Source organism: Brassica napus, chromosome C3 (genome assembly GCF_020379485.1).
Source record: "Brassica napus cultivar Da-Ae chromosome C3, Da-Ae, whole genome shotgun sequence".
NCBI lineage: Eukaryota > Viridiplantae > Streptophyta > Magnoliopsida > Brassicales > Brassicaceae > Brassica > Brassica napus.
Window position 1 is genome coordinate 33,094,337 of NC_063446.1, and position 24,743 is coordinate 33,119,079.

The 24,743-nt window shown below is 38.0% G+C and overlaps 4 protein-coding genes, 1 long non-coding RNA gene and 1 other non-coding gene across 10 annotated transcripts; 3 read left to right on the forward strand and 3 right to left on the reverse strand.

Annotated features, from left to right (window-relative positions):
• The first annotated feature begins 8 nt into the window (after positions 1-8).
• On the forward strand, positions 9-1,852 carry LOC111204581 (putative defensin-like protein 257). Its single transcript, XM_048751084.1, has 2 exons — positions 9-1,300; positions 1,415-1,852. Exons 1-2 carry the CDS (start codon positions 1,171-1,173, stop codon positions 1,597-1,599), a joined length of 315 nt encoding a protein of 104 aa, XP_048607041.1. The 5' UTR covers positions 9-1,170; the 3' UTR covers positions 1,600-1,852.
• A 4,418-nt stretch (positions 1,853-6,270) lies between these two features.
• On the forward strand, positions 6,271-6,859 carry LOC111204582 (putative defensin-like protein 257). Its single transcript, XM_022699664.2, has 2 exons — positions 6,271-6,396; positions 6,514-6,859. Exons 1-2 carry the CDS (start codon positions 6,339-6,341, stop codon positions 6,696-6,698), a joined length of 243 nt encoding a protein of 80 aa, XP_022555385.1. The 5' UTR covers positions 6,271-6,338; the 3' UTR covers positions 6,699-6,859.
• Positions 6,703-8,062, reverse strand: LOC111204578 (probable ubiquitin-conjugating enzyme E2 37). Of its 2 annotated transcripts, none has more exons than XM_022699659.2 (3): positions 7,892-8,062; positions 7,662-7,805; positions 6,703-7,584 (listed from the first exon to the last, which is right to left on the reverse strand). In XM_022699659.2, exons 1-3 carry the CDS (start codon positions 7,901-7,903, stop codon positions 6,856-6,858), a joined length of 885 nt encoding a protein of 294 aa, XP_022555380.1. In that variant the 5' UTR covers positions 7,904-8,062; the 3' UTR covers positions 6,703-6,855. The 2 variants fall into 2 exon arrangements, with proteins under 2 accessions (XP_022555380.1, XP_048607042.1); XM_048751085.1 differs by having other exon boundaries at positions 7,662-7,800; positions 7,892-8,006.
• Positions 8,063-16,639: 8,577 nt separating this feature from the next.
• On the reverse strand, positions 16,640-16,746 carry LOC125584771. Its single transcript, XR_007321680.1, has one exon. It is a non-coding gene; the product is annotated as a small nucleolar RNA R71 (small nucleolar RNA).
• A 3,332-nt stretch (positions 16,747-20,078) lies between these two features.
• On the reverse strand, positions 20,079-23,626 carry LOC111206706. Of its 3 annotated transcripts, XR_007320734.1 has the most exons (7): positions 23,340-23,624; positions 23,197-23,248; positions 22,887-23,094; positions 22,736-22,808; positions 21,272-22,655; positions 20,794-21,081; positions 20,276-20,730 (listed from the first exon to the last, which is right to left on the reverse strand). It is a non-coding gene; the product is annotated as an uncharacterized LOC111206706 (long non-coding RNA). The 3 variants fall into 3 exon arrangements; XR_007320735.1 differs by adding an exon at positions 20,079-20,261 and having other exon boundaries at positions 20,384-20,730; positions 22,736-23,094; positions 23,197-23,625; XR_007320736.1 differs by adding an exon at positions 20,218-20,268 and having other exon boundaries at positions 20,384-20,730; positions 22,736-23,094; positions 23,197-23,626.
• Positions 22,852-23,728, forward strand: LOC111206705 (ATP-dependent DNA helicase PIF1-like). 2 transcript variants are annotated; one of them, XR_007320733.1, is made up of 3 exons: positions 22,976-23,218; positions 23,392-23,459; positions 23,535-23,728. XR_007320733.1 is itself a non-coding variant. In XM_022703942.2 (2 exons), the coding sequence occupies exons 1-2, from the start codon at positions 22,852-22,854 to the stop codon at positions 23,424-23,426; spliced, it is 402 nt and encodes a 133-aa protein (XP_022559663.2). In that variant the 3' UTR covers positions 23,427-23,728. The 2 variants fall into 2 exon arrangements, 1 of the variants encoding a protein (XP_022559663.2); XM_022703942.2 differs by having other exon boundaries at positions 22,852-23,218; positions 23,392-23,728.
• Positions 23,729-24,743: the final 1,015 nt, after the last annotated feature.

Here is a 24,743-nt window from a genome sequence, read left to right on the forward strand (position 1 = left end):
CTGGAAATCATATATATATATATATTCGTATATATTGTCCGTGTTTATTTTTTTAACTAGTAAATCACAAAAAAAAGCCACAGAATTGTAAAGGCTGTAGTTTTAATATTTTTACTATATAATTAATGCTGTAGAATTTTTGTTGTTGATGTAGATTTTTTTGCTACAGATTTTTTATTGTAATTTTTTTGCTGTAGTTTTTTTCCTTTTAAAGCATGATTGGTATAAAATAGCTGTAAATGTTATATACATATTCTAACTCTGATTAAATGAAAATCAAAATCAAATTGATAAATATTAATCCATGTCAAACTATTTTTTAAAGATTTTCACACATTAATAAAACATATTAAATTTTGATTATAAATACATCATTTTATGATTAATTATTTTCCAGAACTTTTCGCCAATAAAAATTTAATAAACACAATTATTGTTTTCAAAGTTTACAACTTATCATTATTATCTAATAAAAATATATTAAAATTTTAGAAATGTGTTTTTGAAACAGTTTCTTTTCTAAAACATGGATCATTTTAAAATAGAGGGAATAGTAATCAGTCACATTTTATGAACTGATTAATTATTATAGAAACATTGTATGTTTCTTTTTTGTAAATGAATATAATTGTTAAGTATCATATATAATCAACATATGTGAGATGTTATTTATACGTATGAAATTTATAGTATATATATTACGTGTATTTTAGAAAGAAAATAAAACGTTTGGTAGGAAAGAGAAAATTATTGTTCAAAGCACTTGACGAAGTGCTCTGGAGAACTTGATCTCTAAAGCCATAAACTGAAATAAAAGCTAGTTATGGCTGTGAGTTTTCAAATGTAAATTAATGTATGATTGCTTTGAATTTTTGGCTGTGGAGAAAATTTGGAACGTGGACAACACTCAGCTCTCACCAATCATCTTCTAGATATGCTCGATTGAAACATCATTTGCTTTCATTTTTGGTTAAAAATAAACACTAATAGAAAATATAATATATTTTTTGAATTTTGACTAGTATTGCATAAAAATAGTAGTACTTGATTTTATCTAAAATTCGTGTTTCTGAAAAAAAGTGATTTATCCAATTTGGTAACGGAATATTGATTCTGTAAATCTTGACCAGCATCGCTACCAAGACCAGACTTGCCCCATACACACTATAAATGTATGGAATACATATGGCTAAATGCCTAAATACTATCGCAAACTTTGAAACTCTAAACCAACACGTGAAGATGAAGAACGTTTCTCTCAAGCTTCCACTCTTGATTTTCATTTTGGTCATCACATCTAGTAAGTATTTCTTTTGCCTTTTAGAACAGTAGCGTTTGTGTTTCTTTTCACAAATATAAATAGAGAAAGCTTAACTGTTGAAACCCATTTTATTTATGTGACATGATGGAGAAGATTTTGGAGCGGAAGCAAGAGAGTTAACTGAAGTTGAACTTATGGCCGGAAGTTCAAGTGACGCTACCATAGCCAATACTCTGGATCCAGCACATCCACCTTGCCAGAGGGACATCGATTGTACCTTCAAATGTCCCAAGGGAGGATTCTGCAACGATCCCCTTGGATTATGTGATTGTTCGTGATCATTATTCTAAATCTATTTTTCACTTTTAAAAGGAAAACGTATTGCCATAAATTCTCTAGGCTTTTATTTTAACACTCACTAGGGTAAGATCTGCGCCTTGCGAGGCACATGGTAAATTTATATGAAAATTATTTAAGAAATATCGTATGAAAAAAATTTATATTATTGATCAAATTAATATATTTGGCTCTTAGACAAATTTTTAAAACTTTTTTGTTAATTACATAATTTGTTTACTAATGAACTGATCACATTTTTAAAAATATTTTAGGTCAAAAAATTATTTATCGCATAACAACCTAACGTTTAGGCCGAAAAATCTCATGCCTACTATTTGTTTACAATGAAACTATGTCAGCTCGGTTTTATATCATGATTTAGCAATTTAAAAGTTAATTATCGTTATGAGAAGTTTACGTTCACGTGCCAATCCTATCTATCTTCGATATTTTTCTCATTTTTGTGTCATTTTAGTTATTGTTCGATATAAATATTGATTTTTGAGTTTATTCTCATTTCTTTCTTTTATTTTGGGCTGACATTTAGAAAATGTTTAAGATTCAAAATTATTAAAGAGATACATACTTATGTTAAGATCTGCGCATTGTGCAGAATAAATAATTTTTTTATATTTTTCTGCATGTTATGAAATAATAAAATAATAATTATATATTAAATAACTAAGAAATCAGTTACTATTATGTAATAAATTGGCTTGCATATATAAATCAAATGACCGCTATTGTTTATTCGCAATCATTTTAGAATAAATAAATCAAAACAATCAATCTTATCTATCGTATATGATATATAATTAAATTTAAACGATATGAAGTATATATATATATATTAACATAAACACCTATTAAAATAGTGTTACAAAAAAAAAGTGTTACAAAAAAACACCTATTAAAATAAAATTATTTATTTATATGATTTTATTATCATTGTATCTTATTATAAAAAAAATTTAAACATTGATCACAAAAGTTTATGTGAGACTTTTAACAGTTTTAGTAATTTATACTCGTTTTGAAAAATTCAAAATACAACATATACAAAAAATTTAATATATGATTAATGTAATTTATTTTAATAGTAAAGAATTAAACAAAAATGATAGAAATCATACAGATTATTAGCAAATCTTCATTATTTAAAATCATTAATTACTTATATATCATAATCACATTAAGTAATTCCGTAGGTTTTATTTAAGGAAATAATATATAATAAATAGCTACATTTTGTACTTAACCCTGAGTTTTTCTCAATAATTACTACCTTATGCAATTGGTATTAAACACAACGTTTTGCTTCTTTACTAAAGCTACGTACGTTTGCCTTATTTGTTTTTTAACACTGTGAATCTTATTGAGCTACATGAACAAAAAATCCAGAGTATTACAAAAAATCAAAGCATAAAACCATACCAATAGGTATGTCAAGGAAACATAAACGCACTTCACACATACGAAGACAATAGTCTCATGATGGTGTGCGTTCGAATAGAAGGCTGCAGGAGAGGCTAGTGCTTCTGCAAAAATTAAGGATTGAAATTATTCACCCTCTCTACAATGGAAACTCATCAAGAGAGCATTGGACAATTTCCAAAATTGATGTCTTCTTGTTTGTTTCTAAACCATGAACTTGAATCCTTTAAACTGTTTGGCTCTTCTTTTATCCACATTAGCGGCTTGAAAAGAGCTTAGCTTATAAAGATTCATCTCAAAGAGGTTAATCCAACCAATTCGTTAACAAAAGAGAATGAAATTCCATAAACGCCAAAGACCACGAAAAACAATCTGATAGTAGACACACTGCTCCAGTAATACTGAAAAACCCAACACTTCCAACTTCAGGACCACCATGAATGGACTCAAACAGGCTGGAAACAGAGCCTTTGCATCATGTGAGATGCACCGTGGCTTAGGATCGAAACATCACCATCTGCTCGAGTAGAGGCCAGAGAAGAACACAGTCTTTAAACTCCATAAACATCCTCTGTTCCAAGCCCCAAGATCTAATTGATACCCGACATAAAACAACAAAAACACTGAGAGAAACAACACAAGCGAGCTCCGATGCAAATACGACACACCGAACACGGCCTAGAAACCAAGATATTGAAACAAGATCTATGATATCAAGTGGACAAGCGGGCTAGCTACTCCGTTGATCAAAAGATCCGGAACCTCCATCATCATATCAGAGAAGTTTATGACCAAGGTAAGAACATTCAACCAAATCGCTCTAATCGTGCCACTCCACAACAACCTTCATCAGACCAGAATAGATGAGACTGACGAGAGCCTCTCCTGGCGATGGCGAGGAGCGCCGACCGCCGGAGAAGCTAGGATCTCGCCAAGAATTTTAACGACGGCTGAAAGGTTTGGGAGAAAAAAAATTAGGTTTTCAGGAAATCAGATGGGTGAAATAACCAAAGCTTCTTAGTTATACTTTTTTTCAAAAGATTCATCGAGATCCTAACTCTATAACTTTTTCTAAAACCGATTAATAATGTTCACAAAATCTTGCAGATTGCAATATTCTTCAAATATTTAAATTTCTAGCTTAGATAAGGTAAACAATAAAATTACGAATCCTAAAATCTCGGTTTCCCTGGATATCTACCTAATATCACACTAGCTTTAAAATAAAAAACTTTTTCCTTTAATCACGTCTTACAAATTTTATTTCCTAAATCAAAAATACATTGAGATTTTAGTTAGCAAAAATATCGGTTGTATTAGCCATATAAGAAACACATCGACTCTTCACATATGCAATACCATCCGAAAATGACTTCGAACAAGAGCATCACATTACTCAAAGACGTTGAACCGTTCAAGAGTTGTTGGTGTGTCCAGGTTAAGTTTCTTCACTCATGGATGGCAACAAACCAGTTATGGTGGACCGTATTTATATTTGTTTATTTTGATATAGTTAACGGTTTTGACACTTTTTGTTGTTTAAGGTTTCAAAATCCACTGTTCATGCAAGAGGTTATGATTTATAGGAAAGAGAAACATAGATCAATGTTAGAGGAACTGGAAGCTCTCCCTAAATATATCCTAAACCGTATAAAGGCTTATAGATATTGGGTTTAGGAACTCTCTTCTGATCTGCTGCACTTGCTCAAGCAAAGAGACAGTAACAACATTTTGTACTTAATTGGAGAAATACATATATAGTGGGTTAAGGAGGAGCTGATTCAGGACTTTTAAAGGTAGCTTATAGTTTTTTATTTGAGTTTCAAAACCTTAGATGTTAATATGTTTTATCTGTTTAGATAGCTGTATAACAAAGAGGAAACATCCTAATTGTTAACAGGAGAGAGTCCATGGAGACCTCATGCAGACTTTTAAGTGAATGGTTGTGGAATGAACCCGCTTGTAGTTAAACTTTATAGTCTAATAAATTGTAAACAATAGCAACAAATCTCATTTTAACTTCTTTTTTTGAACAACTAAAGTCAGTTTATCTATCTACCAAAAATTGTTTAATTTTATATTTTGGTTAATAAATTACGATAAATTGGATTACTTGTCATAATATATTTTTATATTAGATAAGCAGCCAAATTAACTACTTTTACTATTTTTATACGCATTATAATACTTTATATACATACGTAGTTACCGTTAAATTATTATATACTGTACGAATTGTTTTACATGTAAACTAAATTTCTTTAGTCTGATCATTTTCAATTTATTTGACTACTCAGATACAATTTTCAAAATAAATTTATATACATCAAAGTAATTAAAAAATATATAATAAAAATATATTTATGTATAACTTTTACCAATAACAATAAATTTTATTATCTAGATTTTAAATCTGTAAAACAAATTAGTAAATTACCACAGGGTATATTGAAATCAACTTTTCAATATACATTTAGTTCCATAAATGGAATATTCTATATGGAATATACACATATTTTAAAAAATAGATGCTATTAAATAGGAATATCTAACATATAAAAAAGAATATCTAGCATACTTTAAAAATTAAAGCTATTATGTTTAAACTATAAGAATACAATAAATAAAATTTTAATTAAATAGTTTACTCAAGATAGACATAATAGTTGAATTTATTTGACATATAAAAAACCTAGAGACATATAAATACTTTTAAAAGATAACATATTACCCGACACAATATTATATTTTGAAAATATACATTTATTAATAAACACAATCATACTAATTGGTTTGATTTATTATATAAATAAAATAGAAAAAATTAATGTAATATATATTATTAATTGACAAGTATCTCATGTAACATATTATTTTGATAGTAAATGTAACTACTATACGAACAATCAATAAATATACGTACACAGATAAAAAACCGTCAATGAATCAGATAATATTATTTATTTTAAATTGAATAAACATCTGCCGCGGATCAAAGTCTAAAACAAAACTAAATCACTTTGGGTTTTGTTTTATTAATTTGAGGAATGACATGTCAATTTAATTATCTTCAAAAAGTAATGGAAGAATCATAAAAGAGATTTTGTTTTAATAGTATAGCTTCTTGTTTCTGATAAAAGTGATTTATCCAATTTGGTAACGGAATATTGATTCTGTAAGTATTGACCAGTATCGCTACCAAGACCAGACTTGCCCCACACACACTATAAATGTATGGAATACATATGGCTAAATACTATACGAAGCAATCGCAAACTTTGAAACTCTAAACCAACACGTGAAGATGAAGAACGTTTCTCTCAAGCTTCCACTCTTGATTTTCATTTTGGTCATCACATCTAGTAAGTATTTCTTTTGCCTTTTAGAACAGTAGCGTTTGTGTTTCTTTTCACAAATATAAATAGAGAAAACAAAACTTAACCGTTAAACCCCATTTATTTATGTGAATGATGGAGAAGATTTTGGAGTAGAAGCAAGAGAGTTAACTGAAGTTGAAGTTATGTCCGGAAGTACAAGTGACGCTGCCATAGGCAAGGCTCTGGGTCCAGCACATCCACCATGCCAGAGGGACGTCGATTGTAGGTTCGAATGTCCCAAGGGAGGATACTGCAACGATCGCTATGGGTTATGTGTTTGTCTCTGATCACTATTCTAATCTAATTTCCATATAAAAAAAATGTATCGTCATCAATTCTTTAGACTACACTCATTTTGTATTTCAAGGATAAATATAATAAATCCTATGCTTGATATTCAATATGCAATCTTGATTCGATCCAAATAAAACAAAACAGTTTTTTTCAAGGTTTACCACACTTGAGGCTTCCTCTCCTTGCCAGTAATAATCTTGACCTCGAAGCGACTGTTGCTTCTTCCTCTTCTCCTCCACTTTCTTCGCTGTCTAGAACAACAATGGATTCAGGCATTGATGCTTCTTCCAAGGCCGAATTCTCAAACTCTCCTCCCCAACTTGTCACATCTTGATTCTGATTCATTTCAGTTTGCGCAAGTACCTCTGCTTTGCTAACTTCATTCAACTGTGACTCTCTAAGAGGTCTCAAGGACAGTTTTCTGCTTAGTCTATTGTTGTCACTCTTTGCAGCAGAAGATCGAACACCTGAAGAGGCCAAGTTATTATTAAGTGATGCTGCATTAACCAATGGCTTCTTTAACCCCAGAGAAAGCTTTTTTCCAATAGAGTGTGGTTTCTTGTTTTCTTTACAGGCAGCTGAGACTTCATGTGTGAGTTCTTCACCAGACAAGTCTTTCTTTTGAGATCGAGGAGGCAAGGCAAGAGATAGTTTCTTCCTGCTCCCTCCGTTGTTACCGGATGTGTTTGCCTCGCAGAAACCAATCGCTGCTTTTCTTTTCCCATTACCATCCATTTGTTGATCAGTGTTACGACTCTCTTTATATGTCATGCTCAACGAAGATTCCACTGCTAAGTTCGGCTTAATCCCATCAGGCTTTTCGTGATTTCGAGCTAAAACACTAATTCCACTTTCAGAAACCTTGTCATTTCCATGACTCTAACGAAACAAAAAAGGAAGCAAAGTTATAATGAATATACGCAAAATCAACATTTTGCGTATACGAATAAACTAACCTCGGCTGCGATAGGTGTTTCCTGAATTTGGAGGCTGGTGCTGCTTCCATCAACACCAGACTTGTAAACCTTGACAGCATACTTCTCTGTCATCTCCCGGGCCTTATAATCGAAAGCTTGTCTATTGTATTTGTACTCCCTGCTCTGAGACAATCAAACAAGGCCAGCAAAAAAAAAAAAAAAATCAACAATCTCATAGAAAAATGAGTTTGTAACCATGTAAGACTTACAACTTCACACATCAAGCCATCATCAGGATTGGGTTCAGTAAGCAACAATCGAATGCTAGTCAGCACTGTAGAGATGTTCAATGATGGTTGCCAAGCACCCTGTGCTCATAATCAGAAACAAACTAACCATTACTATCAATCTTTTTTTTTCCTAATTAAAAAAAAATCATTTTTGCTTGTTAATCATTTCATTACTAGTGCTGCTGAATAGCTTCATGTATTATTCCTACAGAATCATTCAGAAGCTCCTAGATCAGATTTAAGTCTTACCAGCGAGATTGTCCACACCATGGATACAACAAAGTGCATCTGCTCAGCACATTCTTCAGAGACATTGAGCTGGCATATCAGATGGCTATGGACAAAGCTAGTGAAAGAAAATTCAACACTAGGAATCCATAAGAGGATGTGAGACTTACTGAGAACTTGGCGTCTAGCAATAGCACCAAGAACACTGACTTCAAGAGGAGAAGATCAACATCTGCCATTGGGAAGGAGCAGATGGACGATGTGAAAGCAAAGCTGGACAGTGTTCACAAGCTTCTCAGGAAGCATGTTAGCTTTCCAGAAGATGTAGAAGCTTGTAGATATAGACGACAACAACGAAGTAGAGGAAGATGTGAACTTCATCAGTGGCACTGGATTTCAGAATCAGAAGTCTGGGATTCCCAATATTTAAGTGAACCCTTATCCAAATGGAAGTGAACCTTGCTAATATTAAGCTATCTTCCCGGACGTTCACTGGTTTCAACGGCTCCTCCGAAAGGCTACTCGGCACCATTCGCCTCAACGCGGCAGCAAAAGGGGTCCCAAGAATCATCAAATTCTCGGTCATCGAGACCAACGCACCGTATAACGCAATTCTAAGCACACCATGGATACACTCCATGCAAGCCGCCGCGTCTACATATCACCGACAACTGGCACAACTCTTCAAACGTTTGCACGTCGAGGACAACACCCAATCCGGCAGCCTTGACCAGCAAAGCAACCATCAGCCGAACGGTCCCTCCCATCAACTGTAAGATCGACATATCTCTCCGGCGACGATAAGCGGTCACCAGTTTTGGAATGGGGAGCCACATCTTGGCCTCCTCCCCGAACCACGACTCATATACGCACGCAAAACCTTGGGGAGGCGACTAAGGCCGCATATCCTCCCGCGGGGGGATAAAGACAATCCCCGCCGGAGCGCAGGCATCTTCCAAAATCGAGGCCAGATCCGTCACGCCCGACCACGACGATTGAACGTTCGGCCAATTCTGGTCCTCGACGACAGTCGGATGTAAAAGATCATCCCCCAAAGGAGGCAACACCCTAAAAGCCCTGTCTTCTAGCATATCGAATGGTATGACCAGCTTCAGCGGTCCCGTGACCGGCCCCTTCGGACCCCAGTCCCCTCTTGAAGACTTCTTTTTACGCTTTGCCCCTCCCCTACAACTTTCTTCGGGGCAGCGTGATTAAGCGTTTAAGCACACACCAATTAACCTAATGTGCCAACAATACCACAATCGAATGGTATGTCATTGTATCATTTTAGAATCGAATCCACAAGGAACTTATGATCTATAACACCAAGAATACACAAGCTACTTTAATCTAAGCAAACAAGAATATGGATGATTTTGTAACAAGCTAATGTCCTAGGAATATAAACAATGTGATCTCAAATCCAATCAAGAAATAAGTACAAGAATTCAATCAAATGCTAAGGATGGATCCATGGGCAATGATAATTGATATAAGGTGATCAAGGTTCAATCTAGGATGTTCAAACAAAATAATCAACAAGTTTATAGGTCTAGATCTCATTCAATATAGATTAATCCACTGTCGTGGCAAAAAACCCTATGCTAATCATGAATTAAACATCAACTGTCGTTGGCAAACACAATCAAGCATGCATGAATCACAAGTCTACTAACCACTTAAACATCTCTGACATCAACTGTCGTTGGCCAAGTATGTAAAAGACAATACTAAGTACATTCAAGCATTTTAACAAACACCTTCCGGGTGTAAAATAACTTAGGGTCTAGATGAGAGTGATCAAGTCTAATCTAACATTAAAAACACGTAGCAAGCATAGAACAATGTTAATCAAGCAATAAACATCCTAAATATCCACCTAATCATCCTAATCTATCTAACCCATGAATCACAAGGTCACTACTCACTAATCTCCATGAGAAACCTTAAACCCATGTAAGGATCAAGGCTAACTGTGTTAATGAGCAAGAGAAACACAAATATAAGATGAAGTACTTCCTTAGATTATCAAAAGATTCAAGTTTTACAAGTTTAGACAAAGTCTTGAGAGAAAATGAGATAAGATCCAACTTTGGGAGCTACAAGGTATTTATATGATCCTTTAAAACCCTAATGAGCTCATAAACAAGTCTGAAAAGCCCATAAAAAATCATCAAAATCTCTCAGAAAAGGGTTTGGAGCGGGTAGGTTGACTGGGTCGTCCGGGCCGCTCCGCCCAGGTTCAGTTCATGCGCGCGGGTCAACCAACCCAGGCTGCCTAATCCGCGCTGGGTCAACCGCGGATCGACCAACCCAGGCTGGCCAACCCGCGCTGGGTCGACCGCGGGAAGGAAGGGTAGCTGCACGCGGGTGGTCGAACCCACTGTGATCTGGTCGCGCTGGGGTTGATATGCCTCTAGTAAATCGACCATAACTCCTCCAATACAGCTCCAAATGACTTGAAACCACTTCCATTGGAAAGCTAACTCAATTTACTATGTCTTCCCAAAATATTAGCAACAGAAGATATCTTTAAGACCTCCATCCATGTTCATTTTTCACCCTTTTGCACCACAAATGTCTCTAAATACCTCCAAGAACTCCATAGCACACTCCACCCTGTAATAAAGACTCATGTATGCAAAATGCAACCTAAAAATGACTAAAGTCTAATATATATGATTAAAATGTACAAAAATGAATGGCTAAAATTATGCAAATTCATAAGATATCACCGCGCGACCCAGACCTTCCGAACGAGGCTTCGCGACTAAAACCCCCTTATCGGGAGTTTGCCCTTCATGTCGCCCTGCCGAACGGGTCCCACTCGCCTTCAGAGTCGTCGAACCGCCCTCAATCGCATCCTCTTAACCAGAATTCGGCACGGAGACAGGCAAAACACCATCCCTTTCGCCACCCCCGCCGACGCGAGCACCGTCGGCCGCGGCAGCTACCCCTGAAGCCAATACGGCACCACCATACCTCATGTCCGGATCTTCAGAAGACTTCAGATGTTCTTCACGATGTTGATGCACTAGGGTTTTGCGACGATTCTGTCGGTGCAGCTTCGCCTCACTTTCAGGGTCCTCGACAATATCCTTGCCTTTATCTCGCCCGAATCATCAAGTAACCTTTTTCTTCTCCAAGACGATCGACATCGCTCTCAGCACACTTGCGATTTCGGCAAGAACTAAACCGTCCGCAAACGTCAACATCAAAGAAGCAAGAAAATAAGAAGAAGAACTAAATCGATGAGTCGGCCCATCACCTTTTATAGAGGGCTAACACGGTAAACGAAGTAACGCAATCATTACGCAGACAATTAATGCGGCAATGAACATCTTAAACAAGACGACAACTTGCTAACACGTGTAAAACAGTGTGACCCACGATGGAAACTAGCCTATCGCGAAGAAGAGCAAGCATAATCGCCTTCCTGTATTTATAGAAAAAAAAGTTAACTCATGCACACAAAAGGACCGTAACAACAACAACACCAGACTCGATCTCAAAATCTAATAAAGACCAAACAGCAAAACAACAACAGAGCTTACTGTCTGAGTATGAATCTAGAACTAAATCAACACGTGGGCTTATTGAAAGTCGAGATCTTTCAGGATAAATCAATCACCTAGCGATTCAACGTGGTCAGATCATGACGCTTCCAGAAGATATCAAGCAAGGTCTCAAAGCTACACTCTTCTGGATCGTACTGAACTGAAAATCTCGTACTTATCAACAACTTATTGAAAGATGAACTCACTGGATCCAGGGAAAGAGATATTCACCACCACCGTACTCATCGATATCTTCTATTAACTACATAATTTTCAGAAATCCACACAAAATTAGACTGAGTAGATTGAAACCCAAAGAACATAGATGTGGAAGCTGAAAGCTTTACCTTTGGATATGGAGAGCGTGATTAAGAAGACGAACATTGCGTCCTCTCTTCAGAGGCCGAACGTTCTTTCTGAAAAGCTCCCACTCGTATTCGGACTCTAGCTTCGAAGCAAAAAGAATATATGTTTCTCGCTAAGAGATCTAAACCCTCCCCACCGCCATAGTGTTTGTTTCTTTCTTCTTTGCTAGACTTTTGGGACAATTTTGAAACTGTAATTGTTTCGGAGCCATAGAAACTTAGTGGATGTCAGACCACACATATAGCGAGAGTTGGGTCTAAGAAGATATGAGATGTGGGGATGCTCTTTCTCGATCGATATATATATAGAATCAAAATAATAGAAAAGGTGGGGAAGATGAACCGAAGAACAAATAGTGGGAGGACTTGATTAGAAACCATAATTGAGAAGATTAGCCTCTTGGTCTGAATGTCTAAGGGTTTAGGGGTGTCAATTCGGGCTGGCCCGGCCCAGTCCGGCCCAAACCCGCTAAGTCCGTAAATATTTGGGCCCGGCCCGGCCCGGCCCGAAAATAATTTGGGCATAGAATTCAAAGCCCGGCCCGGCCCTTATAGGGCTACAGGGCTTTTCGGGCTTTTGTGGGCTTTTCGAAAAATAATTTGTCATTGTCACTTCCATCGTTTTAATACATGTGAATTTTCATTAAAAAAAGAGTTTCATTTTTAAAAAATAAAAAAGTATAAAGTGAGTTTAAAATTTTCTTGTCTATCACAAATTTTTTATTTTTTCGTATGTTTTAAAAACATTTTATACACAAACTAAATTTAATAAGATTTAAATAATCAGATATCAATTAAAACAAAAAAATATAAGAGAACAAAATTTATGATAAACATGGTCAAACGTTTTATACTTTATATTTTGAAAATAAAAACATGTTGTATATGAAAGAAGAATGTACTTTTGTAAAATTTAAAATGTAACACTTGTAATGATGAAACAATAAAGTGCATTAAAAACTTTTATATTTGCTTTATTAGAGTTTAGATAAAAATATTAAAATAATATATCAATACTAATAATAGTTTCGATTACAAGAAAGAAAGATAATATTTACGCTAAAATATAAATTTCGGGTTTTCGGGCCGGCCCTAGCCCAAACGGACTTAAGCCCAAAATACCCAAAGCCCAAATGGGCTTAGCCCGAAAGGCCCATTTTTTTGGGCTTATAAAGCTAAGCCCAAGCCCGGTAATTTTTAGGGCTGGGCGGGCTCGGACTACGGGCTTCGGCCCTAATTGACATGTCTAGGTAGCGTTGTAACGGTGGTTTGCACAGTCCGTGATAAATGAACAGACGACGACGACGATGGTGAGATGATGAGACGCAGCGTTTAGTTGAAGATTGACAGGTGTCGAACACGACATTGCCCGAATTGATGATGTGGAATCCTAGGTGGACACATTTGGGCAAAATGCACACAGGATTGGCTCTTTGGTACCTCAAGCAGGACAACCTCCTAAATTCAATCAACTCTACATTGTCGACACAGCCAATGAGGTTCAGAATAGAATTTCAACAGTGAAACGTACAGCCAAAGTTGGTGAGCTAGATCCAAATATTGTGAAAGCGCTGATAGAAACAATGGACACGCACAACTGTCTTACTAAGATTTTCAGAAAAGCTAGAGACATCCATGAAACTGATAGCTGCCAGGAATTTAGCATAAGATTGAAAGGCAAGTCAAAGCGTGATCGTCAATATGATATGCCTCAAACTGATGAAATTGCTGGTCTGATCGTTGGTGACTTTACAGAGGATATGGGCGAGAGAGACATTGTGGTCCGACACAAAGCATCCGGATTGCAACATATAAGTGATATGCACCCACTCTTTATGACCCTGCAATATCCAATACTCTTTCCGTACGGACAGATTGGCTTCAATGAAAACATACATGTCACCAATACGGATGGAAACACAAGGAGAAGGGAATACATCACAAAGAGAGAATACTTTGCCTACCAGATACAAACTCGCTTAGCAGAGGGCATGGTTATTGTGAGGTCCAAAAGGTTGTTTCACCAGTATATCGTGGACGCTTATACATCAATAGAAGAGGAGAGGTTGCGTTGGTTTCGCTTAAACCAGAAGGTCATTAGAGCAGACCTATACAACAGTGTACAAGATGCAGTCATGAAAGGTGACACGGATGCTAAATCAATAGGAAAGAGAGTCATATTACCTGCAAGTTATACAGGGAGCCCGCGGTATATGGCTGAAAGGTACCATGATGCGATGGCAATTTATCGATGGCATGGAAACCCAGACTTATTTATCACTATTACAACCAATCCTAAATGGGAAGAGATATCTGATCACCTCAAAATGTATGGCAACGATGATCCCAACGACCGTCCTGACCTGGAGTCTCGGGTGTTCAAAATGAAGCTTGATGAGTTGATGTCAGATTTCAACAAAGGCATCTTCTTCCCCCGTCCCAAAGCAGGTCTGCAAATAGGTTTTCAGACAAACCAAGCTTAAGATTTTAATATACAAATGATATTCCGTGTTTTTAACGGTTTTAAACTCGTTTTGGAGCAATTAAATGGTCGGTTTTAATTAATGTTTTGGTCTATTTGATGCGTTTTGGTGTTCTTAAGTGTAATATGCAGGTTACTAGATAGCTTGAAAGAAAAGAACGCATTCGGGATTTATTCAGAAGCAAGATGGACCGAACAATGGACCGAATGAAGTATTGATCGCACAGAGCCACAGATCGACCGATCCGGTCCATGTGGATCGACCGATCCACGGTTTCAGCCACAGATCGACCGATCCGGTCTATGTGGATCGACCGATCTCAGGCGCTACGGGCTCCACACGCACAAACGAGCTTTTCACTCCTTTTTACCCACTCCCCTCAATAATTCACAAAGGAACTCGACTTTGGAGACTCAGAAAAGACCAGGGGCGACCAAGGAGGAGATTTACAAGTTCTAGAGAGAAGATTTGAGTGTTTTGTACTTGTTTTGGTGTGATTTGTGAAGATTTGTAAAGGAGTTCATCTCAAAACCATTTGGAGAAGATCTTCTAAACCTTTACTCTGTTTTAATTCAATCTTATCATGTTTTCTTCATCAAAATCGTTTTGTTCTTGCTTAGTTATGTGTGAGTAGTCATCTAGTTGGGTTTAGGGGTTCTCATATGGGATTTCTTGATGTTTTGATCCATAAAACGTGTGTAGACTAAGGGATTACGTTTTGGTTCTTCATCTAATGGATTTCTTACTGCTTGAACTGAATTGATCACTTAGTTCATGATATTAGATTGTTTGATGCACCGAAAGTGATTGTTTGAACTTCCGAAAATACTTTAGATGAGCAAAGTGTCCTTAACCCTCGGAAGTTGATGTTATTGCGCTTTGTGAACATATTGAACCTGTTCTTAATGCTTGTTTAGAAATTGAAACTCAGCGGAAGTTAGTGTGGAGATTTCTATAACATAGAGAATTAGCGCTACGGAAGTAGGTTAATTCTAATATCGTGTTTGAGTTCTAGACGGTTCTTAATATATCCCTGTGTCTTCCATTAATTGTATCTTGATTAAAAAGAAATCCCTGAGAATTCCCAATGCCCAACGTTTGTTTTAAAATAGTTTTCAAATCGTTTAAATAATCTTTTTACATGCTTGTTTATGCTTTGTGACACCTAAGAAAATTAGATAAAAATCATCAAAAATATATCTTGATTCGCTGTAGCTATTAACTTGTCTGCAACTCTACGTGTGATCATCGGTCCCTGTGGATTCGATCCCGCATTACTACTGCGTACTTTACTGTGCACTTGCAGTTAGATAATCGGGTTAAAACTCGAGACATCAAGTTTTTGGCGCCGTTGCCGGGGACCATTTGGTCACCCTAGAGTTAATGATCAGTTTAAAACTATAGCATTTTCTTTATTTTGTCTAATGTTTCTGTCTTTCTCTTTCTGTTTGTGTTTTCAGGTGAATGAGCGGATTTCATACTAGAAGCAAAGGATCATCGAATTTAATACCTTTGGAGTTAGAGCTCGGACGCCTAGAGAGACAAGTGAAAAAGAAAAGACTTGAGTCCGCTGAAGAGGTTGAAATGGCTGAACACCAAGAAGACCAATTTCAGGACAACCCGCAAAATCCAATTCCTGTAAATGAACGAGAAGGCAACAATGCCGGTGATAATCAGCAGGCTGGTGTAGCTGCAAGACAACAAGCTGGAGACTATGGCATGCCTAGGATGACGCTTGCACATTATGATACACCAGATGCATTCTATGCCGATCGTTCTGGGATTCGCCCACCTCCCATTGAGAGAAGAGACTTTGAGATCAAGACTGGTCTCATTAATTTGGTGGAGAAAAATCCGTTTCATGGAAACCCGTCTGAGGACCCGATGTATCACTTGGAGCATTTTGAGCGAGTCTGTGACACCAGCAGACATAATGGAGTTCCTCAAGGCGCTTTGAAATGCAGGTTGTTCCCGTTTTCCTTAGCTGATAAAGCTATCAGATGGTTAAAGTCCATCCCTCCAGGATCTCTTACTACATGGGAAGAGACAAGAGCTGCTTTTCTACAGCATTTCTTCACCAAGTCAAGGTCCACATATCTGAGAAGCAGAATTGGAAGCTTTCAGCAACTTGATTCAGAAAGCTTTCATGAGGCTTGGGAGCGTTTCAAGGAGTACACACAGGACTGCCCTCACCATGGCTACACTGATGTGAGTTTGCTGAACATTTTCTATAATGGAGTTCATGAAGAGAGTCAAGATGCCATGGACACAGCAAGTAATGGTGATTTCATGACCAAGACTGTTGAAGAAGCTTACACCTTGTTGAACAACCTGTCATCCAGCAAAGCAAACCGCAAGTCAAGGTTTGATACCAGCCAGAAGGGTGTTGGTTATGAATCCAAGAAGATAGATGAGTTGAATGCCAAGATTGAGATGCTTCTCAAGAGAGATCAGAAATCTGTGAAATTTGTGGAGGAGCAAGGCTATCGTTCCTCGCAAGAAGCTGTTGGTGATGATTCAAGTGATATGCAGGCTGATGTGAACTACATTGGTGGTCAAGGAAACTACAACAGAGGCTACAATCAGAACCTTGGGTGGAATCAAAATCAGCAAAATAATCTGTCTTACCGGAGCAACAATGTGGAGAATCCACAACATCAGTCCTACCCTCAGGCAGGAAACAGGCAGAACCAGAATCAGAACCAGAGTGTGTTCAACCAAGGATTTCAGAACAGAAATCAATATCAGGGGAACAACTCGGGCAACTCAGGATTTCAGCAAAGGCAGCAGTACAACAACTATCAGAATCAAGGAAATGCCTCTTCGTCACAGCCTTCTCAGGATAACGAAATTAAGAAGATGCTGCAAATGGTGCTAGAAGGTCAGAAGAATAGCACTGCAGAGATAAACACCAAGGTGGATAACATGTATGGAGAGCTTAACGGGAAGTTCGAAGCTTTGAACACCCATTTGAAAGTTTTGGAAAAGCAAGTTGCTCAAACCGCCTCTAGCAGCAGAACAGCACCTGGATTTCTACCAGGGAAGTCAGAGACGAATCCAAAGGAGCTTGTGAATGCTATAACACTTAGGAGTGGAAAAACGATTGAGGAATCGAAAGAAAAAGAGATCGACCGATCTCAAGAACAGATCGACCGATCCAAGGGGAAGGAGATCGACCGATCCGGTCCATCAGGATCGACCGATCCCGTGTCGACGAAACCAAATTCCTCCGAACCTGAAGAGGTGTATGTGGCGCCTCCTGCTTATGTTCCTAAGGCTCCATACCCATCCAGACCAAGGCAGAAGATCAAAGAACGTGAGTACGAGAAGCTAAAGAACCTTGTTGGGGAGTTACATGTGAGATTGCCATTTGTTGAAGCGGTGAAGATGGTACCTTCTCTTAAAAGGTACATGAAGGAGATTCTTACCGATAAGATGAGCCTAGAGCGGGGTGTGTTGATGCTCAATGAGGAGTGTAGCGCAGTTCTACAAAATGTCATGCCTAAAAAGCGTGAAGATCCCGGAGCATTTGTTCTACCATGCCGCATTGGATCACTTACTTTTGAGAAGAGTCTCTGCGATCTGGGTTCAGGAGTGAGCCTAATGCCTTTCTCTGTCTCTGAGAGACTAGGCATGACGAACTACAAACCTACAAGGATCTCCTTGGTCCTTGCTGACCGATCAGTGCGAAGACCAGTCGGTGTACTAGAAAACATCCCTGTTGGTGTTGGAAAGGGATATGTGCTTACCGATTTTGTAGTTCTGGAGCTGGAAGAGGAACCTAAAGATCCTCTCATTTTGGGCAGACCATTTTTAGCTACTGCTGGAGCCATGATTGATGTACAGAATGGGCATATAGACTTACGTCTAGGAGACATGGCGATGAGATACAATGTGGAGAAGGTGCTGAAAAATCCGACTATTGATGGACAGACTTTCTGGGTTGATACATTGACTGAACTGGTGGAGGAAATGGATGAAGAGTTGCACACTGATGATCCTCTACAAGTCGCATTGACCCAAAGGGAGAGTGAGTTCGGGTTCATGAACCAAGAAGTGGTTGGATTTTCTGAGATTTTAGATTCAGCCCCACCGATTGAGAAGCATGTCGCCTATGTCAGCCTTGAAGACTCAGGCACCGATAAAACCGTCAAACCGTCATCCTCCCAACCAGATTGGAGTGAGGAGAATGCTCCAAAGGTGGAAAGGTCACGCACTTTTTAATGAATGTAAAGAGTTGATTACTTGAAACTGAGACTTGCAGGTCTGAAATATGGAAAGGTTTGCGCGGTCTTGGTGGGGATTTAGAATGAATGCCTTGACAGTCTCTGATTTAAGTGGTTAGCGAAATCACAAGATAATGTCTACTGAGGGTTAGTGAGCTCCTAAATTTTAATCCTCTTTACTTGAGGACAAGCAAAGATTCAAGTCTGGGGGAGTTGATATTCCGTGTTTTTAACGGTTTTAAACTCGTTTTGGAGCAATTAAATGGTCGGTTTTAATTAATGTTTTGGTCTATTTGATGCGTTTTGGTGTTCTTAAGTGTAATATGCAGGTTACTAGATAGCTTGAAAGAAAAGAACGCATTCGGGATTTATTCAGAAGCAAGATGGACCGAACAATGGACCGAATGAAGTATTGATCGCACAGAGCCACAGATCGACCGATCCGGTCCATGTGGATCGACCGATCCACGGTTTCAGCCACAGATCGACCGATCCGGTCTATGTGGATCGACCGATCTCAGGCGCTACGGGCTCCACACGCACAAACGAGCTTTTCACTCCTTTTTACCCACTCCCCTCAATAATTCACAAAGGAACTCGACTTTGGAGACTCAAAAAAGACCAGGGGCGACCAAGGAGGAGATTTACAAGTTCTAGAGAGAAGATTTGAGTGTTTTGTACTTGTTTTGGTGTGATTTGTGAAGATTTGTAAAGGAGTTCATCTCAAAACCATTTGGAGAAGATCTTCTGAACCTTTACTCTGTTTTAATTCAATCTTATCATGTTTTCTTCATCAAAATCGTTTTGTTCTTGCTTAGTTATGTGTGAGTAGTCATCTAGTTGGGTTTAGGGGTTCTCATATGGGATTTCTTGATGTTTTGATCCATAAAACGTGTGTAGACTAAGGGATTACGTTTTGGTTCTTCATCTAATGGATTTCTTACTGCTTGAACTGAATTGATCACTTAGTTCATGATATTAGATTGTTTGATGCACCGAAAGTGATTGTTTGAACTTCCGAAAATACTTTAGATGAGCAAAGTGTCCTTAACCCTCGGAAGTTGATGTTATTGCGCTTTGTGAACATATTGAACCTGTTCTTAATGCTTGTTTAGAAATTGAAACTCAGCGGAAGTTAGTGTGGAGATTTCTATAACATAGAGAATTAGCGCTACGGAAGTAGGTTAATTCTAATATCGTGTTTGAGTTCTAGACGGTTCTTAATATATCCCTGTGTCTTCCATTAATTGTATCTTGATTAAAAAGAAATCCCTGAGAATTCCCAATGCCCAACGTTTGTTTTAAAATAGTTTTCAAATCGTTTAAATAATCTTTTTACATGCTTGTTTATGCTTTGTGACACCTAAGAAAATTAGATAAAAATCATCAAAAATATATCTTGATTCGCTGTAGCTATTAACTTGTCTGCAACTCTACGTGTGATCATCGGTCCCTGTGGATTCGATCCCGCATTACTACTGCGTACTTTACTGTGCACTTGCAGTTAGATAATCGGGTTAAAACTCGAGACATCAACAAACCAAACGTGTCTGACCTATTGTTTACTACAAAACAGTTGTCTACACCATCGAGTTCCAGAAAAGAGGCTTACCACACGCTCATATACTTCTATGGCTTGAAGGGGACTTCAGAAATCCCACTGCTTTTGATATTGACAGAATCATTTCAGCAGAGCTCCCTGACAAAGAAAAAGATCTTGAGACCTTTGGTTTAGTGGAACAAGACATGATACACGGTCCCTGTGGGAAAGATAGCAAAACATCCCCCTGCATGGAGAATGGTGTCTGCACAAAGAAATTCCCACGCAGCTATGTTACACACACTCAGGTTAATGACTCGGGCTATATTTTATACAGGAGGCGTCAGACAGAACAGTTTGTTAACAAGGGAACCATCAAGCTTGATAATAAATTTGTTGTTCCCCACAATCTACAGATCCTGAAAAAATACAAAGCCCATGTCAATGTTGAATGGTGCAACAAATCAAGTGCCATCAAATACCTGTTCAAGTACATTACAAAGGGCGTTGATAGAGCATGCTTCAAGCTCCAGAAAACCGGGGATCAGTCTTCTCAGTCGGAGTCCACAAAAAAAGAAACGCCAAAGAATGAGATAAACGATTACGTCGAAGGTAGATACCTCTCAGCGTGTGAATCAATGTGGAGAATATTTATGTTTGATATCCACCACAACGTCCCAGCCGTCCAGAAGATGCCAGTCCACCTTCCTGGGGAACATCTAGCCGTGTTTGAAGAGGGTGAGGACCTTGAGAACGTAGAGAGTAGGTACCTACATGGAAGGACTATGTTAACAGAATGGTTTGAAATGAACACTATGAAGAAGTTAGGAGGCTGCGATACATTGAGATGCTAACTATGTTTGTCTGGGAGAATTCAAACAATATTTATACTAAACACAAGCAAAGAGGGACCATTGAAGGCTTGTAAACATTAACCCAGCAGCTGGTGATAAATATTACCTTCACATCTTGGTCAGCGTAGTACGAGGCGCAACAAGCTATGACTATTTAAAAACAGTGGGTGATATCAGATACGACACCTTTCAAGAAGCATGTTATGCAAGAGGGTTGCTCGGAACAGACAAGGACTGGCACGACTCAATGACGGAAGCAGCTCAATTCTCAACACCAAGCTCTCTTTGCTACATGTTTGTACTAATTCTCGTCTTCTGTCAAGTATCAGAACCACAGAAACTTTGGGATCATTCTTGGGAAGATATGGCAGAAGATGTCCTTAGGCAGCAGAGACGGTTACTCAAGTTCCCAGACCTCAAACTAACACCAAACGAACTCCAGCAGTACACACTTCTAGAAATAGAGAGAATGCTACATAACTTTGAGAAGTCTTTGACTGAGTTCACGGGAAAGCCACTGCCAGAAAAAGCTGTTATGGACGAGATGAAAACCAGAGCTATGGCGAGGCAGAACCAGTTTGACATAGCTGAGGAAACCATTATCCACCAGAACCTGTTTTCAACACTCAACAATCAACAGCTCGCAGTGTATGAGGCCGTTATGAAGTCCGTCAACGAGAAACAAGGCAAGCTCTTTTTTCTATATGGAGCAGGAGGTACAGGGAAAACCTTCATATACAGAGCAATCATTGCAGCATTAAGATCAAGCAGTAAAAGAGTAATTCCCGTTGCATCTTCTGCCATTGCCGCGCTTCTCTTGCCAGGTGGTCGCACAGCACATTCAAGGTTCAATATCCCTTTGAAGCTGTATGAAGACACTTTCTGTGAGGTCAAAGCTGGTACATTACTCGCCAACTTCCTCAGCGAAACAGATCTCATTATCTGGGATGAAGCTCCTAAGGCTCACCGTCATAGTCTTGAGGCAGTTGATCGAACTTTCAGAGATATTTTATCCGGAACAGATACAACAGCTTCAACAAAACCGTTTGGTGGAAAAACGGTCCTTTTAGGTGGTGATTTCCGTCAAATTTTGCCCGTCATTCAACAAGGAACAAGACAAGAGACAGTTAATGCAGCTCTGAATCGTTCCCAGCTCTGGAAACACTGCAAAATTTTCCTCCTCAGCCAAAATATGCGCGTCCAAGCGGAAGAGAAGGATTTTGCAGACTGGATTCTACAGGTCGGTGATGGCATAGCAGCAAAAGAACCTCAGATGCAGTCAACCTGTGACACACCAGAAGATCAAATATTCATAGACGACAGAATCCTTCTGCCCGTAACTTCCAATCCTTTAGAGACACTATGTTCTTCTGCGTTTCCTGATTTTGCAAATGACTACAAAGACTTCAGCAAACTGAGAGAGACAGCCATCTTAACCCCCAGAAATGTCACGGTCGATGAGATAAACAACTTCTTGGTCTCTAAAGTCCCTGGAGAAGAGAAGGAATACTTAAGTGCAGAAAGCTTTGCAGAAGATGAGAAAGATTCAGAGGAGTTAAATACAACATACCCAGTTGAATATCTGAACGCAATGGAATTCCCGGGTCTACCTGCTCATAAACTACGCCTGAAAGTGGGTGTTCCTGTCATGCTCATACGGAATCTGAACCAAAAGGCTATTACGAGATGGGGGAAAAGGTGATTAAAACCGAGATGCTTACATCAACAACCAAGAGGGATCCAATTCTGCTACCACGGATCATACTGTCACCACCAGAATCCAACCATCCATTCACCTTGAAGCGGCACCAGTTCCCGATTCGGGTATGTTATGCAATGACAATAAATAAAAGTCAAGGACAGACTTTGTCAAACGTCTCCCTATACTTGCCAAAACCAGTATTCAGTCATGGTCAGCTATACGTCGCACTGTCAAGAGTAACAACCCCCAAAGGCCTCAAGATTTTAGACATGAATATGAATGGAGAGGGGAGTAAAACAGTGGCAAATATCGTTTATAGAGAGGCTTACAATGGTCTCCCAACATCAACAGGTATGTTTACTCCCACCTCCAGCTATGCGTCTGAACAATTAGTTTAATACAAAACCAAGCAAATTAACAAACGAAACCTCATATGATAAAACATAAAAAACTGATTCAGTTTAATTTTAACCAATAAAAGTAGAAAACAACCCAATTAACAAATTGGATCTTCTCTGTTGCAGATTATGACGACGAGGAAGAATCCGAGGAGCATTGACAATGGAATGATGCGGACACGGCCTACACTGATGTAAGTTAACTCCTCTTCAATGACGCCCTAGAACAATCATCCTCCTCCAAACTCACAAAGCATAACTCTAATCAGGCCACGAATCGCAGAGACGTGAAGCTTTGCCGACGTCGGAGAAAACAAAGAAACGACTTTACCAGTATCAAAACAAATTTTAGAGTCAAGGCCCACCACAATTGAGCCAAACATTTAAAACCCTCTACTACTTTTTAATTGTTTTCAAACATTCAGACAAAACAGTTTAATTTTATGATTTTCTAGGTCGAATATTTTTTAGATTTAAAAAATGTTCTTATACATTCAAATATTTAAGAAACCTACAAAAAAATTTCCACAAGTCGAGTGGACCCATAAAATAAATAGCTAGAAGTAAAACTGTCTCAAAAAAAAAGGTCCAATTATCCTTTCTTTTATTTTTCACCAAAACTTAATTTTCAGAATAATTAAATTTTGGGAAAACAAATTTTGACCGTTCTATTTTTGTCAAAATAATATTTCTGCTACAAACATTATTTATATTAGAACATTTTAAGATATGAACTTATAAATGATAATCTCATGAACCGTTATATCCAATAGCAAAACTATATGGATTAAGCATAGTCCTCATAAACAGTAACATTCGAAAAAAAAAACAAAAAACAGTAAATTAATAACAAACCATCAATTTTAATATTTACCGGCCATAAGTAAATGAACCATAGAAACAAACGTAAAGGGTTAAGGAAAACAAACCACATATTATACATCTATAAAAACATATCTACCTCACCAAAAGCTTCGACAGAAAACACGACCATGAATACACGACCATGAATAACGAACCACTTCTTTCTCATCGACTATCACACCAAACAAGATCTTCAAAAGCACCTTCCACCACGACAGGATGTCAAACTCCATATCCGGTAAGAGTTTTGGGTTCTCAACTGCTTTCTTCAAGTAAATAACAACAATGTACCCGGCCCCGCGTGTGCGCGGGGACTATGAACCTAGTCTAACATAAGGAATAAGATTTTCCAAATCTTAAATTGCGCAATCTGTTAATGGAACCGTATTTAGTTTAAATAAATTTCTAATCGTCTTTTTTTTTTCCTTTTTTATTCCTTTTTTTTTGCTCTTCACCGTGACTCTTTTTTTTTTTAATTTCTAAACTTTTTTTCAATAAAATATATATTATTAACCGATTCGAAAACAAAAAATACATATCCAATTACAAACCCGATTCGAACAAAATCACCCTAATTAAATGTTTTGTAACTAGCTTCTATTGATCCATGTCAT

Coding starts and splice junctions, on each gene's coding strand:
- LOC111204581 (XM_048751084.1), top strand. CDS start 1,171: ATGTATGGAATACATATGGCTAAATGCCTAAATACTATCGCAAACTTT. Junction 1,301..1,414: donor CATTTTGGTCATCACATCTA/GTAAGTATTTCT, acceptor ATGATGGAGAAG/ATTTTGGAGCGGAAGCAAGA.
- LOC111206705 (XM_022703942.2), top strand. CDS start 22,852: ATGGGGGAAAAGGTGATTAAAACCGAGATGCTTACATCAACAACCAAG. Junction 23,219..23,391: donor TGGTCTCCCAACATCAACAG/GTATGTTTACTC, acceptor TCTCTGTTGCAG/ATTATGACGACGAGGAAGAA.
- LOC111204578 (XM_022699659.2), bottom strand. Junction 7,585..7,661: donor AAACACCTATCGCAGCCGAG/GTTAGTTTATTC, acceptor TTGTTTCGTTAG/AGTCATGGAAATGACAAGGT.
- LOC111204582 (XM_022699664.2), top strand. CDS start 6,339: ATGAAGAACGTTTCTCTCAAGCTTCCACTCTTGATTTTCATTTTGGTC. Junction 6,397..6,513: donor CATTTTGGTCATCACATCTA/GTAAGTATTTCT, acceptor ATGATGGAGAAG/ATTTTGGAGTAGAAGCAAGA.